The sequence below is a fragment of the Macrobrachium nipponense genome, chromosome 47 (genome assembly GCF_015104395.2).
Source record: "Macrobrachium nipponense isolate FS-2020 chromosome 47, ASM1510439v2, whole genome shotgun sequence".
Taxonomy (NCBI): Eukaryota; Metazoa; Arthropoda; class Malacostraca; order Decapoda; family Palaemonidae; genus Macrobrachium; species Macrobrachium nipponense.
Window position 1 is genome coordinate 36,408,875 of NC_087222.1, and position 16,308 is coordinate 36,425,182.

Consider the following 16,308-nt stretch of genomic DNA (forward strand, 5'->3'; position numbering starts at 1 on the left):
TGTGAGAGATTGACCGATGATGATTGGAGAGTATATGAGTCCTATCGCCTTAAATTGGAGCGCGATAGGATCAGGAGGTCTTCCTCCAGGAGTGGTTCTACCAAAGGTAAGGCTAACATCTCTCCTGTTATTAACACCTGTAGAGTTTGCATCTCATAAACCTGTGTTGCCTTCGGGCTCTGATTCTGTGTCAGGAGAAGCTAATGCGCTCTCTCTTATTTTGGAGTCTCTACGCACTCTGGAGACCAAAGTGAAAGCCTTGGAAACTGGCTCGGTGCAAGTGTGTGATCGTGCCCTAGTGTTGTGGAGGGGGCGTCAGATCGGCCCCATAATGCCTCTAGGCCTAGACCTCTATCGGACTCCCAACAAGACTCAGGGAGAGGTATGTCGAAAGCCCGCAAGAGGGTTACGGGGGCTCCCCAACCGATCTGGCGTCCTTCGGCAGGCCTTGTTGCAAAGTCCCAGGCTGCCAAGGAGCGCGCGACGAGCGCGCGTCCTGAAGGAGTGCTTTTCGTCCTCCGAAGCGTCCTCCCGCGCAAGGGGTGGAGCGCTCGGAGAGACTCTCGTCCTCTGAAAAGGACGTTTCGTGTTGAGGACGCTTCACGTCCTGTATCGCCGCTTTCGTCGGAGGATGCGTATGACGCTTTTCCGCCTCAGAAAAGGGGGAAGATCTCCTCCGATGAGGACGCTGGGTTGCGCGCACAGGCGCGTCTCCCTGAGAAGCAGGTAGCTGTACCTGTGAGAAGGAAGGAGGCGTCCCCTCGCCCCTCGTCTTCTCGCAGGATCAGTCCTGCTTCCTCTGTTCGTTCCTCTCCAACGAAGAACATTCTTTTGTCCCTTCAGGACCAGCTATCGACGCTTATGGCTCAGAGGACTCGCCCAGCAGCAGTCGAGCCTAAGCGGAGGAAGGACCTTAGACTGCCCGTCAAGAGGACGAAGCAGTCTCCTTCTCCCTCTCCTACTTCGTCTCGTTCGCCGATCGCGTCTCCTTCGGCGATTCGCCGATCTCGTTCGTACCTCTAGGAGGACGTTGCGTCAAGACGCTTTGAGGACGCTCGGCAGGACGCTCAGCACGACGTTCGACAGGACGCTCGTCAGGACGCTAGGCCAGGACGCTAGGCCAGGACGCTTGTGGCAGGACGCTTGGAAGGACGCTCGCAGGACGTTTCGGGAAGGACGCTCGACAGGACGCTTGTCAGGACGCTCGGCAGGACGCTTGGCAGGACGCTCGGCAGGACGGTTTTCGTCAGGACGCTCGCCAGGACGCTCGGCAGGACGCTCGGCGGAGAAACCGCTCGCCAGGACGCTCGGCAGGACGCTTGCAGGACGCTCGCCAGGCCCGTTTCAGGGACGCTCTTCAAGACGCTTTTGGGGACTCCGACCAAGAAGTCGTACCCCAAGACGCTAGTTTGCACACACATGCACGTATTCCGGCTAACATGTCTTCCCTTTCGTGTAAGAAAAACGTAAGGACGCTTCTCTGGCAAGTAGGCTGCCTCGGGGGTCGCTAAGGACGCTCGTCCTCGTCAGGACGCTCTACCTGCTTCAAGTGGTAAGCGCCATTAAGAACACAGCCGAAATAAGGCTTCATCCAGTAAGGATAGGGGTCCCTTTGATTAAGACAAGACCCGACATTAGTACGCCCTCTCCGGACAGGCGGTCTCCTCTTCCATGTAGAGAAGAAGGAGAGCTGAGTAGTTTCGCTGACTCGGTTGAAGAGGAACCTTCTGCGGCCCCTTCAATCTCAGACTATAAAGTTCTCGTGCGCTGTTGCGTTCGTCCTTCGAGACAAGTTTCAGCCTGCAGCTCCCAAGTCTCCTCCTTCGTTCAGTTTTCATCATCTAAGACTGGTAAAACCCCGGAGTTTGTTGAGATGAAAACTTCGCTCTCCACTAAACGGGCGTTCAAGAAACTCCAAGATTGATGGTACGAAGGAGAGATCAAGGCAAGACGACTTTTGCTTTGCCTCCAGCTAGACTCGGCGGAAAATAAAAGGGGGTATTTGGTATAGAACCAAAGAAGAAGTAGGGGTTCGTATCCCTTCTTCAGCTCAAGGAGATTTCTCCAGCTTGGTGGATTCGCAGAAGAGGTCTCTTTTATCCACTGCTAAAGTGACCTGGACCTCTACGAGACGAACCATCATTTGAAGGGTCTGCTCCGGACTCTTGAAGTTTTCAACTTCCTTGACTGGTGCTTGGGGAGTTCTGGATCTGCAAGCGAGAAGCCCAGAATCTCTCAGTCTGGGGGAGCTGTCCAGCGTGTTAGCATGTATGGACAAAGCCGTCAGGGATGGTTCGGAGGAGATCGTCTCTCATTTTGGAACGGCCTTATTGAAGAAGAGAGCTTTGCTGTGCAATTTCACAGCTCGTTCAGTGACTCCAGCTCAGAAAGCGGATTTGCTTTTTTCTCCTCCTTTCGAACCATCTCTTCCGAACTTTAGTAAAGGCACCTGACTAACAGTTTGCAAGAGAAGGCAACGCAGGACCTCTTAGCCCAGTCTACAAGACGTTCGGCAGTACCTCAACTTCTTCAGCTTCGGTTCGACCGCCGAAGAAGGTTAAGCCCTTTCGTGGGCTCCCCCCTCGAGAGGCAGCTCCTCGAGGGAGAGGGTTTTTCACGAGGAAGAGCTTCCTTTAAGTCAAAGCCTTCCAAGTGAGAAGCATGTCCTTCAGACACCAGTCGGAGCCAGACTGAAGTTTTTTAGCGGGAGCGTGGAGAGAGAGGGACACGGACTCTTGGTCCCTCAAGATCGTGGAGCAGGGGTACAAGATCCCTTTTTAGATCTTCCTCCTCTTTCTACGACTCCCAGAGACCTTTCTCCATCCTATCAGGGAGAGAAGAAGCAAGTGTTATTCGATCTTCTTCAACAAATGATCGAGAAAAGAGCGGTGGAACAAGTCGCAGACCTGGGGTCTCCAGGTTTTTACAACAGGATTTTCCTAGTACCGAAGCAGGTCGTCAGGTTGGCGTCCAGTTCTAGATGTAAGCAGGCTCAATCTTTTCGTGGAAAAGACCAAATTCACGATGGAGACGCCTCATTCTGTTCTGGGAGCCTTGAGACCGGGCGACTGGATGGTGTCCTTAGACTTGCAGGACGCGTACTTTCACATCCCGATCCACCCTCTTTCAAGAAAGTATCTAAGGTTTGTCTTAGACAAAAAAGTGTGGCAGTTCAGAGCTATGTGTTTCGGCCTGACCACGGCTCCAATGGTGTTCACCGTAGTCATGAAGAATGTGGCGAGGTGGCTACACTCTTCGGGGATAAGAGTTTCCCTGTACCTCGACGACTGGCTGATCAGAGCGTCGTCGAGAGAAAAGTGTCTGAAGGACTTGCAGTTCACTTTAGCCCTAGCAAAGTCCCTGGGACTTCTTGTCAACCTCGAAAAGTCGCATCTGACCCCGACACAGTCCATCGTGTATCTGGGGATTCAGATGGATTCAGTGGCTTTTCGAGCGTTTCCGTCCCAGGTACGTCAGCGGCTAGGTTTAGAAAAGATCTCGGCCTTCTTAGGGAAAGAGACTTGCTCGGCGAGGGAATGGATGAGTCTGCTGGGAACCATTTCCTCGCTAGAAAGGTTTGTTTCCTTGGGAAGACTGCACCTCAGGCCTCTCCAATTTTTCCTTGCGGACGAGTGGAAGGCCAAGGACGATCTCAATGCCATATTGAGAATATCTCTTCCGATAAAGAACCATCTAAGATGGTGGTTCGACCCTCAGAAGCTACAGGAGGGCGTGTCCCTAAGTCTTCTGAGCCCCGACCTAGTGTTGTTCTCCGACGCTTCCATCACGGGCTGGGGAGCAACACTAGGAGGGAAGGAAGTGTCAGGCTCCTGGAGAGGGGAACGGTAGCCTGGCACATAAATGTCAAAGAGCTTGCAGCAATATTTCTGTCTCTGCAGTTCTTCGAAAGGAGTTTGAAGAACAAGATTGTTCAGGTAAACTCAGACAATACCACAGCACTCGCTTATTTGAAAAATCAGGGAGGAACACACTCCAGAACTTTGTTTTTTCCTGGCGAGGGAGATTCTGCTGTGGGCGAAGAGAAGAAAGGTGACAATCCTGACGAGGTTCATTGCAGGAGTGCAAAACGTCAGGGCCGATCTTCTCAGTCGTCGGGAACAAATCCTACCGACGGAATGACCTTGAACAAAGACGTGTGTCGAGACCTTTGGAGGTTGTCGGGGACGTCCTGTCTGGTCGACTTATTCGCGACGTCAAGGACCAAGAGACTTCCTCTTTATTGCTCCCCGGTCCTGGATCCAGAAGCGATCGCTGTAGACGCGTTGCTTTGGAATTGGACGGGTCTAGATCTGTACGCCTTCCCACCATTCAAGATTTTGGGGAAGAATCATGAGGAAGTTTGCGGCCTCAGAAGGGACGAGGTTGACCCTGATCGCTCCGATGTGGCCAGCGAGAGAATGGTTCACAGAGGTCATGTCTTTCCTTGTAGACTTTCCAAGGACATTGCCCTGGAGGAAAGATCTACTCAAACAGCCTCCTTACTTCGAAAGGTTTCACCAAAACCTCTCCGCTCTGGGTCTGACTGCGTTCAGACTATCGAAAAGTTGGCCAGAGCGCAGAGGTTTTTCGAAAGCAGCTGCGAGAGCAATCGCAAATGCAAGACGTGCTTCCACAAGAGCTGTTTACCAATCGAAGTGGGCTTCCTTCAGGGCATGGTGTAAAAAGGAGGGAGTTTCCTCTTCCTCGACCTCTGTGAACCAGATAGCTGATTTTCTGCTCTTTCTCAGGAATGTGCAGAAATTAGCGGTCCCTACCATCAAGGGATATAAAAGCATGTTGTCAGCGGTTTTTAGGCACAGAGGCCTTGACCTTTCTGACAACAAGGACATTCATGACCTTTTAAAATCTTTCGAGACTTCGAAGATTCCTCAAATGAGACCTCCGTCATGGAACCTTGACGTGGTTCTTAAGTTCCTTATGTCAAGTCCTTTCGAACCGCTTCAGGCAGCGTCTCTTCGAAACTTTGACAAGGAAGCTCTTTTCCTAACTTCTCTTGCGACGGCTAAGAGAGTTAGTGAGATTCAAGCGTTTAGTAATTTAGTGGGATTCAAAGGAGACAATGCTGGTTCCTGCTCTTTGAACCCAACTTTCTTGGCGAAGAATGAAAATCCTTCGAATCCTGGCCGAAAACTTTCGAGATCAAGGGTATGTCAAGTCTGGTGGGCCAAGAACCAGAGAGAGCCCTGTGCCCGGTCAGGGCTCTCAAGTTCTATGTACATAGAACAAAAGAGGTAAGAGGTCCCTCAGGTAATCTCTGGTGCTCTGTGAAGAGACCAGAGTTACCTTTATCTAAGAATGCTGTTGCTTTCTTTCTAAGGGACGTCATTAAGGAGGCTCATTCATCTTTCCAGAAGACTGATTTGAGCCTCTTACGAGTGAAAGCTCACGAAGTTCGAGCTGTCGCTACCTCTCTTGCCTTCCAAAAGAACATGTCAATCAAGGACATTCTTGATTGCACCTTTTGGAGGAGTAACTCCGTCTTCGCCTCACATTACCTAAGGGATGTGAGAACGATTTATGACGACTGTAATTCACTGGGGCATACGTTTCTGCGGACACAGTCTTGGGGTCCGGAAGTAGCTCTTTCCCTATCCCTTAGTTAGGCTTAGGTTAGTTTTATTGTTGTGTTTTTAGGTTGTGGTGAGTCTTATGTGAAGATCTCCCATCCTTTAGTTAGTTTTAAGGGGTTTTTTGAATAGTTGTCAGGTGGTGGTCAGTTGCTTCGTTGCCCTCATATGTATGGCTCGATGGTCTTGTCACGTTGAGGTCTCGTACCCGTTGACAGATCATCCAGAGCGCACCAGCACTACAGTCTCCACCTGGCTGGCAACTCTGATTTAAGCAAAAGCAGCCTTAAGTGGCAGTAATCACAGAGTCTACTTTGCTAACAGGTGAGGAACCAAGATGTATATCATCTACTTAATTTAAGTTTCCTAAAAAATCCTATTCTGTCTCTTCCCACCATCCGAAGGTGGGATTCAGCTATATATATATCTGTCAGGTAAGTGGCATGAACAAAATGTTATTGTTATTATACAATTAAGTTTGTTCATACTTACCTGGCAGATATATATAATTAAATTGCCCGCCCTCCTCCCCTCAGGAGACAGTGGCATTAATAAAATATGAATAGAAATGGGAATGGTTCCTGATATCCGCCTCCCAGCGGCGGGAATGGGTACTACCACCTGGCCGCCCACTGCGGGTGCCGCGAGTTTTGAAATTCTGTCGGACTTCAGAAAATACAGCTATATATATATCTGCCAGGTAAGTATGAACAAACTTAATTGTATAATAACAATAACATTTCTGGGCTCAGCTCGTGTCGCTGCGCGAAATATCCTTTAATCTATTATTTCTAGGGTAAATGTACTAACACATACCAGAGAATAAATAAAATAAAGAAAAAGGTCAGTATAACTGACTCGCTCACCCTCCAAGCAAGAGGGTGTCGGTATGAACACTAGGCGAGAGACCACTACCACGAGCCAAATGCCAATAGAAATCTCCCACTACAAAAAACCCTCCATGAGGAGAGCCGACCCACAGAGTGAGCAGCTCGTACTACTACTACATCCATCCCATGCTGCCGACTGCTGCGCCTCTGGTGGCCATCCTTTTCAGTTAGCGCACACGTGCTATTTTTTCTCTCTGTGTTTTTTGTGCCCTTTCGTTGGATTTATCTATAATGGAGCGTGCAGCTATCGCAGCAGCTAAGTTAAGTACTCAGTATTTATGGTTAGTGGTTTTTTTCCGGCCCTGAGACAGTAGTTGCCGTTTTTTTAGGTATAAATACGAACTCTGGGTCGGAAGCATGGCAGCATGGTTCTGCCTCGTGGTGGGTTCGTTCTTGGTCTCCCATACCTAGAACATCCCCTTATCTGTGTACGTTCTATATTAATTATCCGTTTTACTTAGGGTACTGTCTACTCAGGTTTGTCATGCATGCATGTCTTTTACCTTATGTAGGCTTCTTCTTTCCAGACCCTAGTCCCGGCTCTTTGTATCGGCTCTGACTAGCTTTGAGTGGTAGACTTTCCTTCGGGTTAGTCGTACACTCCTGGATTTTTTCTCCTACTATATTGTTTTCTTTCTTTTATTTTATTTTTTTGTACCATGTATTTTGTTATGGTTAGGTTAGTTAGGCGTCTGGCTTTAGCCTAGGTCCTGGCTCATTGAGCCTATACTACCGCTCATCAGTTCGGTTGCTTCCCTATAGCATCTCTCTGATCAGTTGGTTTTGGCCCAGTGGGCCTATATGCTACCGCTTTTCAGCTCAGTTGCTTCCCGATAGCATCTCTCTGATCAGTTGGTTTGTCCTAGGCTTAGTTGTCTTGTTTTGGTCTTACCGCCTCGTGGTCACTACGCGATCACGAGACAGCCAGACGCCTGCCCAGTCACCTTCCCCCCCCTCCCGCTCTTCCATAGAGTCGGGGGAGGGTGGGTCGGTCTGCCCTTGCTCGCTCCACATACCCGAGCCTGCTTCACTCTCTCCCCCCAGGCGGAGGGCCAGGGAGACGGGACAGACCCAGACTGGACTCGACCTCTCCGGCTTCTCGGTCCGGTGGCGGGTGGTAATGTGGTGGGGGGTACTGGCCTTTCCCCCCATCCGTTGCTTCCTTGTCGCTCCGTGTTCGCTCGAGCCTGTATGTCTTCTCCGCTCTTTCCCACCTTACTAGGGCTCCTTTCCCTGATCGGAGTCCTGGCATCCAGCGGAAAGATGTTAGTCCACCCAGTAGAGTGGACCGGAACATACAGTGGGTCCCTGCTAACCTTAACGTATTGCTGAGTTACTACACTCCGCTACGCACTGGACTTGGTCCGGTTCGTTTGAGTTTTAGGTTTAAGTGTTATTAGATTAACTATAAGTTTATCTTAAGTACTTAAAACCTTCCCCCACCCCCCCTCCCTTACGTGTCTTACCGGATCTCTCCGGGATTATAGCCTATTCAGGCGAAGCAGGGAGGGGTTATGCCCAAATTTTTTCCGAGCTCCGGCATGCAACGGAGTTCTTCTGGTCCTTTAGCCTGTAAGTGATATTCTTTAAGATACTCATGTGTCTTCCCACTTACAGGCCACCAACTGTGAGCATCCGGGATGCGCCGCCACCACTTCAGGACCCATGTGGACACGAAGTTTGCCGGTCCCATGCTCCATGCGCGACTCTGCACGGGACATCCAGTCTGGTACATGAGACGTGTACCATATGTTACGATCTGGTGAGCCAGCTTTTAGAAGGGGTAAGTATTCCATCTCCGGTAGATGCTCCGCTTCTGTTTTAATGCTTAAGTTTTCATCATTCACTTTAACTTAAGCATACTAAGTTTAAGTTTTATACTTAAGTTTTAAGTTTTTAAGTATTCTTAAATCTAATCTACGCCCCTCTCTTCCAGGCGCCGGCAGTGAGGGATAACCGCACTGGCAACCCTGCGGGCCTGGGTCGGCGGTTTTGGGAAGAACGCCGCCAAGGGTATGCCCTACATCTTAGAGAAGCGGTTGGCGCTGTTAATCTTCCCCGGAGGCAAGGCGACAGGATACGTCGACCCAGTAGAGGCGGCCCCGACTATCGCCTTCATCCAACAACAGCTGGCTGCCTCATTAACTGACCAAGACCAGGATATCTCCACGGACGTCGCGACTTTAGATATTAATGTGGAACCTATGGTAGGTGTAGACGACCTGTTGGTCGAGGTAGGTAGGGTGGACACCCAAGGGTCACCCTTGGGCGTAACTGTTTCTTCTACTCCTGCAACCTCTCCATCCTTCCAAGGCTTTACAGGTGATGAATTGATACTCCTCCTGACGCTTCGGTTAGACCTAAGGTCAAGGGTCAAGCAGTGAAATCCTTGACTAAGACGTCGTCGTCGTCTAAGAAGACGACTTCGGCTTCATCCTCCTCGCGTAAGTCCTCCGGCTGGGAATCCCGGAGCCAGACAGGTCTAAAGCTTCTAGCTCCGGCTCTAAGTCCTCGAGGAGTAAATCCTCCAGAGAGAGATCTCGCACCCCGGCAGAGTCACCAGTTCCGCTACCCTTGGTTCCGATTCAGAGCCACCCCTCCACCTCCGCAGCAGTCTCCGGCCTTGGACTCCAATGCTGGCCTGTTGCAACAGGTGGCGACCTGGTTGGGTCCCTAAAGAGTAGCATGGAACAAATGATCTCTCGTTTGTCGGATAGGATTACTTCCCAGGACTCCATTATAGCCGGACTGAGAGAAGCCCCTCTAGCCTCTCCTCAACTTTCCAATACGAGTGGAACTCAGCTTCCTCCGTATGACTCGCTACCTCCGGTTCTCGATGAACAATCCATGGAGAGTAGCGTCATACGCCCCCTTCCAAGACGGTCTCATTTCTATACCAGGAATTTGGAACTCGAAGGATAGAGGACTTCGAGTTCTACCCGGAAGACCTTCAGCCTCGTTCATAGGCTACGCAAGGCTTACAGCTTCAGCCATGGTTCGGGATGATAGGGTACCAAAGGAGACAGTCCTCTATTCACGAGACCAGGCTCAGAGAGAATGGCTCAGGTGTTTAGAGGACATGGATTGTTCTAATACCAAGATACAACCTTTTAAGAGTCCCTTTACCATTTTCACAATGGATGAGAGTACCCCGCTCCCGTTCCTGACAAAGATCGCGAGGTCTACCATCCCAGCGGCCCAGAAGGGGGAACCCATGCCTCAATTGAAGGAAGCAGATCCCACATCTCCGTTGCTCCCCTCAGCCGGAGAATTGTGGGAAGACTTGCCGAACACCTTCTCAGCTGGCAAACTCAAACCGGACTGTGCTATGGAGCAGTTTGGTGAAAAGCTACCCAGGCTCCCAGATAGCCTTATTCAGGCTGAATTTGACGCGAAATCGCGATTAGCCAGGTCAATTAACTCTATGGCTATGTCCGAGGTAGCAACCATAGCCTATGGCTCAGAACCGCTTTTTAAACTCATGACCAAATCCCTGACTCAAACGGTACAGTCGGATATGTTTGAGTTTGCCACTGCTAGAACGAATTGTAGGAAGCATGTCCTACAAGAGGCAACCATTCGACATGAGCCGAATAGGTTACTCTCGTCTAACATCTGGGGAGCAGATCTCTTCCCAGAAGCTATGGTGAAGGAAGTCCAGTCAGAGGCTACGAGGCTGAACCAGAGCCTTAAGGACCGTTGGGGCCTTACGGCTAAGAGGAGGCAAGACTTAACACCTAAAGGTAAGGGACAGAGGAAACCTAGGCGTTTCCATCCTTACCAGAAAAAGCAGCCACGCTTTCCTCAGCAAGTTCCAGCGGTGTTCCTTAGTGCAAACAGCCCAACCTTCCACTTCTAAAGCTCAATCACAACCAATTTATGTGATATCCCCTCAGCCTCAGCCCTCCACCTCTTACGCCATCTCTCCAGCTTACAATCAAGCCTTCGAGAGTCAAGCTTCACAGAAGTATGACCGCTCGGGTAAGGGAGGCAGAGGTAAGCGTTCCTTTCGTGGGAGAGGGTCGGGAGGCCCCTTTAATAGGGGAAAGCACTTCAGAGGAGGCCGAGGCGGTTACCAGAACCAATGAAGAACTTCAGGTAGGAGGGAGGCTGTTTCACTTTCGCCACCGGTGGAACTTCAGCGAATGGGCTCAGAGCAATAGTGTCAAAAGGCCTGGTTGGAGCTGGTTGACGAACCCACCTCCATCCAGACTTTCCGTCAACTTCCTTCCAAGAATTGACAGAGTACGCAGAGGACCTCCTTCAGAAAGGAGCTATAGCGAGAGTCAAGAGATTAAAATTTCAAGGTCGCTTGTTCAGCGTGCCAAAGAAAGGCTCACAAAAAGAAGGGGGGTAATCTTAGACTTGTCCCGCTTAAACTTAGCCATCCGCTGCGACAAGTTCAAGATGCTCACGATCTCGCAGGTGCGGGACCTTATTCTTCCCCGTGGGGCGTCACCACCTCTATCGATCTTACAGACGCCTACTATCATATCCTATTGCAAGACACTTCCGTCCATATCTGGGTTTCAAGATAGGAGACCAGGCATTCTCCTTCAAGGTAGTTCCCTTCGGACTCAACGTGGCACCCAGGGTGTTCACGAAACTAGCGGAAGTGGTAGTGCAACAACTCAGGTCTCAAGGGATTATGGTAGTAGCGTATCTCGACGATTGGTTGATCTGGGCTTCAACAGTCGAGGAATGCAACAGAGCTACACTGAAAGTGATTCAGTTCCTGGAATATCTAGGCTTCAGATAAACAGGACCAAGTCAAGACTCACTCCAGAGTCAAACTTTCAGTGGTTGGGCATTCAATGGAATCTATCCTCCCATACTCTGTCGATTCCATCAACCAAAAGGAAAGAAATAGCGAAGTCAGTCAAGCAATTTCTAAGTCACAAACTGGCGTCAAGGAGGGCTCAGGAGAGGATCCTGGGTTCTCTCCAGTTTGCATCAGTGACGAACGTCTTAATGAAAGCCAAACTGAAAGACCTAACCAGAATCTGGCGCTCACGAGCAAATGTCAGGTCCAGGGACAAACTATCCTCAGTCCCTCTGATTCTAAAGAATCGACTTCGGCCGTGGGCGAAAGTCAAGAATTGTCAGTGTCAGTACCCCTTCAGTTCCCTCCACCAGGGATCACCATCCACACAGATGCGTCCTTAAGCGGTTGGGGAGGGTATTCCCAGGTCAAAAAGGTTCAAGGAACTTGGTCACCTCAGTTCAGTCAGTTCCATATAAACGTACTGGAGGCAATGGCAGTGTTCTTGACTCTAAAAAGGTTGCGCCCACCAAAAAAAGTACTCCCACATAAAGCTAGTTCTGGACAGCGCAGTGGTAGTACATTGTATAAACAGAGGAGGCTCCAAGTCACGTCATCTAAATCATGTCATGGTAGCCATCTTCTCCCTGGCAGACAAGTTCAGTTGGCATCTCTCCTCCACTCACATAGCTGGAGTGAGAAACGGTCATAGCAGACGCGTTATCCCGATCAGTGCCCCTAGAGTCGGAATGGTCACTGGACAACAGTTCGTTCCAATGGATCCTTCAAAGAGTTCCAGGGCTACAGGTGGATCTCTTCGCATCTCAAGCGAACACAAGCTGCCGTGTTATGTAGCCCCCAACCTGGACCCATCTGGCCTATGCCACGGACGCCCTGGCTCTAGACTGGAACAACTGGAAGAAGATTTATGTCTTTCCTCCAGTGAATCTTCTCATGAAAGTTTTAAAACAAACTCAGGACATTCAATGGGTCAAGTGGCTCTAGTAGCCCCAGACTGGCCGAAGAGCAATTGGTATCCCCTAATTCTGGAACTGGGCCTTCGTCCTCTTGGATCCCCAATCCCAGGCTCTCCCAGTCAGTACAAACGAAGACTGTGTTCGCTTCCTCAGGGATTCTCAAAACCCTAACTTTATGGATTTCATGAAGTTTGCGGCAAAAAGAGATGCGAATATTGACCCTCAGAATATTCTCTTCTTGGAATCCGATAAAAGGGATTCACTTTGAGACAGTATGATGCTGCTGTCAAAAAAAGTTAGCAATCTTCTGAGAGAATCAGATATTAGAATCATGACAGTTAATTCAGCTATATCCTTTTTCAGATCCTTATTTGAAAAAGGTTTAGCAGCTAGCACGATTACGACAAACAAGTCAGCCTTGAAAAAGATATTTCAATTTGGGTTCAACATAGACTTGACAGATTCCTACTTCTCGTCTATTCCTAAGGCATGTGCTAGACTTAGACCTTCTGTAAGGCCTACGTCAGTTTCATGGTTCTTAAACGATGTTCTAAACTGGCTTCAGAAACCGATAATGACACATGCTCGTTTATAATGCTCTTAAGAAAAACCCTGTTTTTATTAAGCTTAGCTTCAGGAGCAAGAATTTCAGAACTGTCGGCTTTATCCAGAGATCCGGATCATATTCAATTCCTTCCCACAGGGGAAGTCCTACTTTCTCCGGAACGTAGCTTTTTAGCAAAGAATGAAGATCCTTTGATGAGGTGGGAACCTTGGAAGGTACTACCCTTCCACAAGATGTATCTCTTTGCCCAGTTACAACCTTACGAGCCTTTCTGTCCAGGACCTCCTCAATCCTCATCGGGTCCCCTCTTTAAGAGGGAAAAAAGGTGGAACTTTATCCATTAAAGGCATCAGGCAACAAATCCTGTACTTTATTAAGCAAGCCAATCCTGACTCTTTCCCGAAAGCACATGATGGTCAGGGCAGTAGCCCCACCTCAATTAATTATTTCCAACATATGAACTTCGATGAGTTGAAAAAGTATACCGGATGGAAAATCGCCGACAGTGTTCAACGTCATTACCTTAAGTCCTTGGAAGCTCTGAAATTTTCAGCAGTAGCAGTGGGTAACATAGTTTCCCCTGACTCTAGTTAATTTGTAGTAGAAGATTCAGTCCTCCTTTCTACCTGCCTCACCCAACAGTTCGTCTATTCCTGCCGTGTTCATTTACATTCACCTTGTGTCTTAGCTGTCTTTTATGATGATGTAGTGGGTGCCCCTTATTTTTTTTTTGCTAGGGACACTCACAGATGATTATAGATATTGATCTCATGGATGGTACCCCCCTTATTTTTATGCTAGGGGATACATCTTATTTATAATGGTTACGGGTTTTGTATATTAAGTCATATACATTCCTTATATATTATCATTGTTGATTAATTTGTTCATTTGATTATTTTAATTGCTATTATATTTTTGATACATGCCTTTACACAGATACCATTTTGTTACATGTAAGCCATTTTACCTCTGTACATATGTAAATTACCTTATGATAAGAAACATGATTAGAATTAAGTAATTTAAGCATATTTCTATTTTTGTATCACTGTGTATTTGTATCTTTTTAGCAATTATATTCTTTTTATATTTATTTTCTCTTTTATTTTTTTTGAGACCTATTCTGATTTATTTTATTACTTTTGTTTACAATCTTGTGCTATTTCTCTGGTACGATTTCGCGCAGCGACACGAGCTGAGCCCAGAAAAGGGATTTTGACGTAAGGAAAATCTATTTCTGGGCGATTGGCTCGTGTCGCCAGCGAAATCCCACCCTACCCATCCCTCGCCAAGATTGTCTGCTAACTTCAGGATGGCCACCAGAGGCGCAGCAGTCGGCAGCATGGGATGGAGTAGTAGTAGTACGAGCTGCTCACTCTGTGGGTCGGCTCTCCTCATGGAGGGTTTTTGTAGTGGGAGATTTCTATTGGCATTTGGCTCGTGGTAGTGGTCTCACTCGCCTAGTGTTCATACCGACACCCTCTTGGAGGGTGAGCGAGTCAGTTATACTGACCTTTTTCTTTATTTTATTTATTCTCTGGTATGTGTTAGTACATTTACCCTAGAAATAATAGATTAAAGGATATTTCGCTGGCGACACGAGCCAATCGCCCAGAAAATAGATTTTTCCTTACGTCAAAATCCCTTTTTGTCCAAATTTTAGTGGGCTTCCTACAATATATTCGTAGGCACTGCAGCTGTCCAAACCTCATTTCTTGCTTAGTAAAATACCTTAACTGTCCACAGGGTACTGCGGCCAACCAAGTTGCAAGGACAGCTGGTCTCCCTTTGTCTGATTTCCTGATGCAGCTGGAAGATTACACCCCAACTGTAAGTGCAGCTGGAAGTTTGAGTTATTACAAATGCAGGAAAGTAACTAGCTTAAGAAATTCATCGTCTATAACTACGAAGCGTATTCAGGAAATACCTCAGAAAGCTCCTGGAATTAACTTTGGTATTTCTACAGAAGCAATCTGCAGTGGCCTAGACTATGGCAATTGACGTTTTCTTATGTTATTTTACTTACTGAACAAGAATTGAAAGTAATATTTATTCGGACGACTGTAATTAACCGCCACGGGCCAGTACTAAACATGGCGAAATACATTGGACGCCCTAATCCCTAGTGGATGTCGTATCCGCGGTCAAGTTTCTTGCAGGGTAATTCTAAAGAATAGTTCCGCACGAACTGCAACGAACGTAACCGTGGATACGACATCCATTAGGGATTGGGACGTCCAATGTATTTCGCAGTGTTTAGTACTAGCCCCGGGGGATTAATTACAGTCGTCCGAATAAATATTACTTTCAATTCTTGTTCAGTAGGTAAAACTGGATAGAAAAACCGCAACTGCCATAGTCTGGAGGGCCGTGGATAGGTAACCTAGATCTACCTTAACTTTTGTTTTGTCTAATTATGAAAGGGAATGGAATATGGAAAGCGTAGGCCAAAGACCAAGGGTTGGAACCTGTGAGGTTATTCAGCGCTGAAATGGAAATTGAGAGTAAAAGGCTTTTAAAGGCATAACCGGAAGAAAACCTCGCAATTTTATGGAATGGGATAGAATATAGAAAGAGAATACGAATGGAGGTACAGTAAAAGGAACGGAAGGGCTTTTAGCTAGGTGCCAAAGGGACACGGCAAAGAACCTTGAGCAGTGCCTACAGTGTACTGCGTAAGGCATACTGACTCCATTAACCCCATACAGGCTCATTGTGACTATTTTAACACGTTTCTGATCCTCATAGGACTTGCGTGAATGATTTAGTTTTCAGGTAGATGCAAAAATTAAACCAAGGTGAAGTTAAAGGGATTCGACAGTCAAGTTAGAAGGTAATTTTGAAAGGATTAAATAGAAAGTAAAATTCAGAATTTAATGACTTCATTGCCGTGTACACCTGCCATGGCGGGCATGCTAGTCAGTATTATCCTTATTCACGTGGACAGTTTTGCATAGAGTGTTTTATACATTCAATTAGGATGCTCGTATGTCTTAGCTAAGCATTAGGGGTTGTATATTTATGCTTTAGGAATAACAGAAATGATAATGTAATCCCTGTGTGGTAGGATTTTGTTGTATATTGCTGTATTCGTAATTATTATTGTCCTTGTTTATATTGTTCTTCATAAGTTAAGGGATTTTCCCATTGGTGGCTTTTGTTACTAATAAATAAGATAGTATGATCTTATTTTCATTTTGAGATGTTTTTATCACAGGTTCTCATTAAAAAAGTAAATGTTCATTTCCATGCATAGAATAGCATCCATTTTAAAATGTTCCCAAAATACTTCAGATGCATAAATAGTATCTTCCTTCTCTCCTGAAAGATACCAGATGCCGTGACTGCATATTACCTGAATTGCTCCGGATTTGAAGCTGCGGACGGAAGACTGTAAGTACCGAGTGCACTTTTCCGCAGTTATTCGTGAGTAAACTTGAGCTGGAGTGCTTGGTGTATCAACACAGACTCTCTGATTAAAATAATACTGAGTTGTAGATGTATTTATTTGAGTGTCAAATAT

The 16,308-nt window shown here is 47.5% G+C and overlaps 1 protein-coding gene across 2 annotated transcripts in view; it reads left to right on the forward strand.

The window, feature by feature from the left end:
* Positions 1 to 16,308, forward strand: part of LOC135204909 (transcription initiation factor TFIID subunit 10-like) — an 85,161-nt gene that overhangs the window by 67,564 nt on the left and 1,289 nt on the right. For both annotated transcript variants that reach the window (XM_064235165.1, XM_064235164.1), the window contains exons 3-4: positions 14,532 to 14,615; positions 16,114 to 16,178. In XM_064235165.1, the coding sequence (XP_064091235.1) occupies positions 14,532 to 14,615; positions 16,114 to 16,178 (149 nt within the window). The remainder of the gene's footprint in view (positions 1 to 14,531; positions 14,616 to 16,113; positions 16,179 to 16,308) is intronic.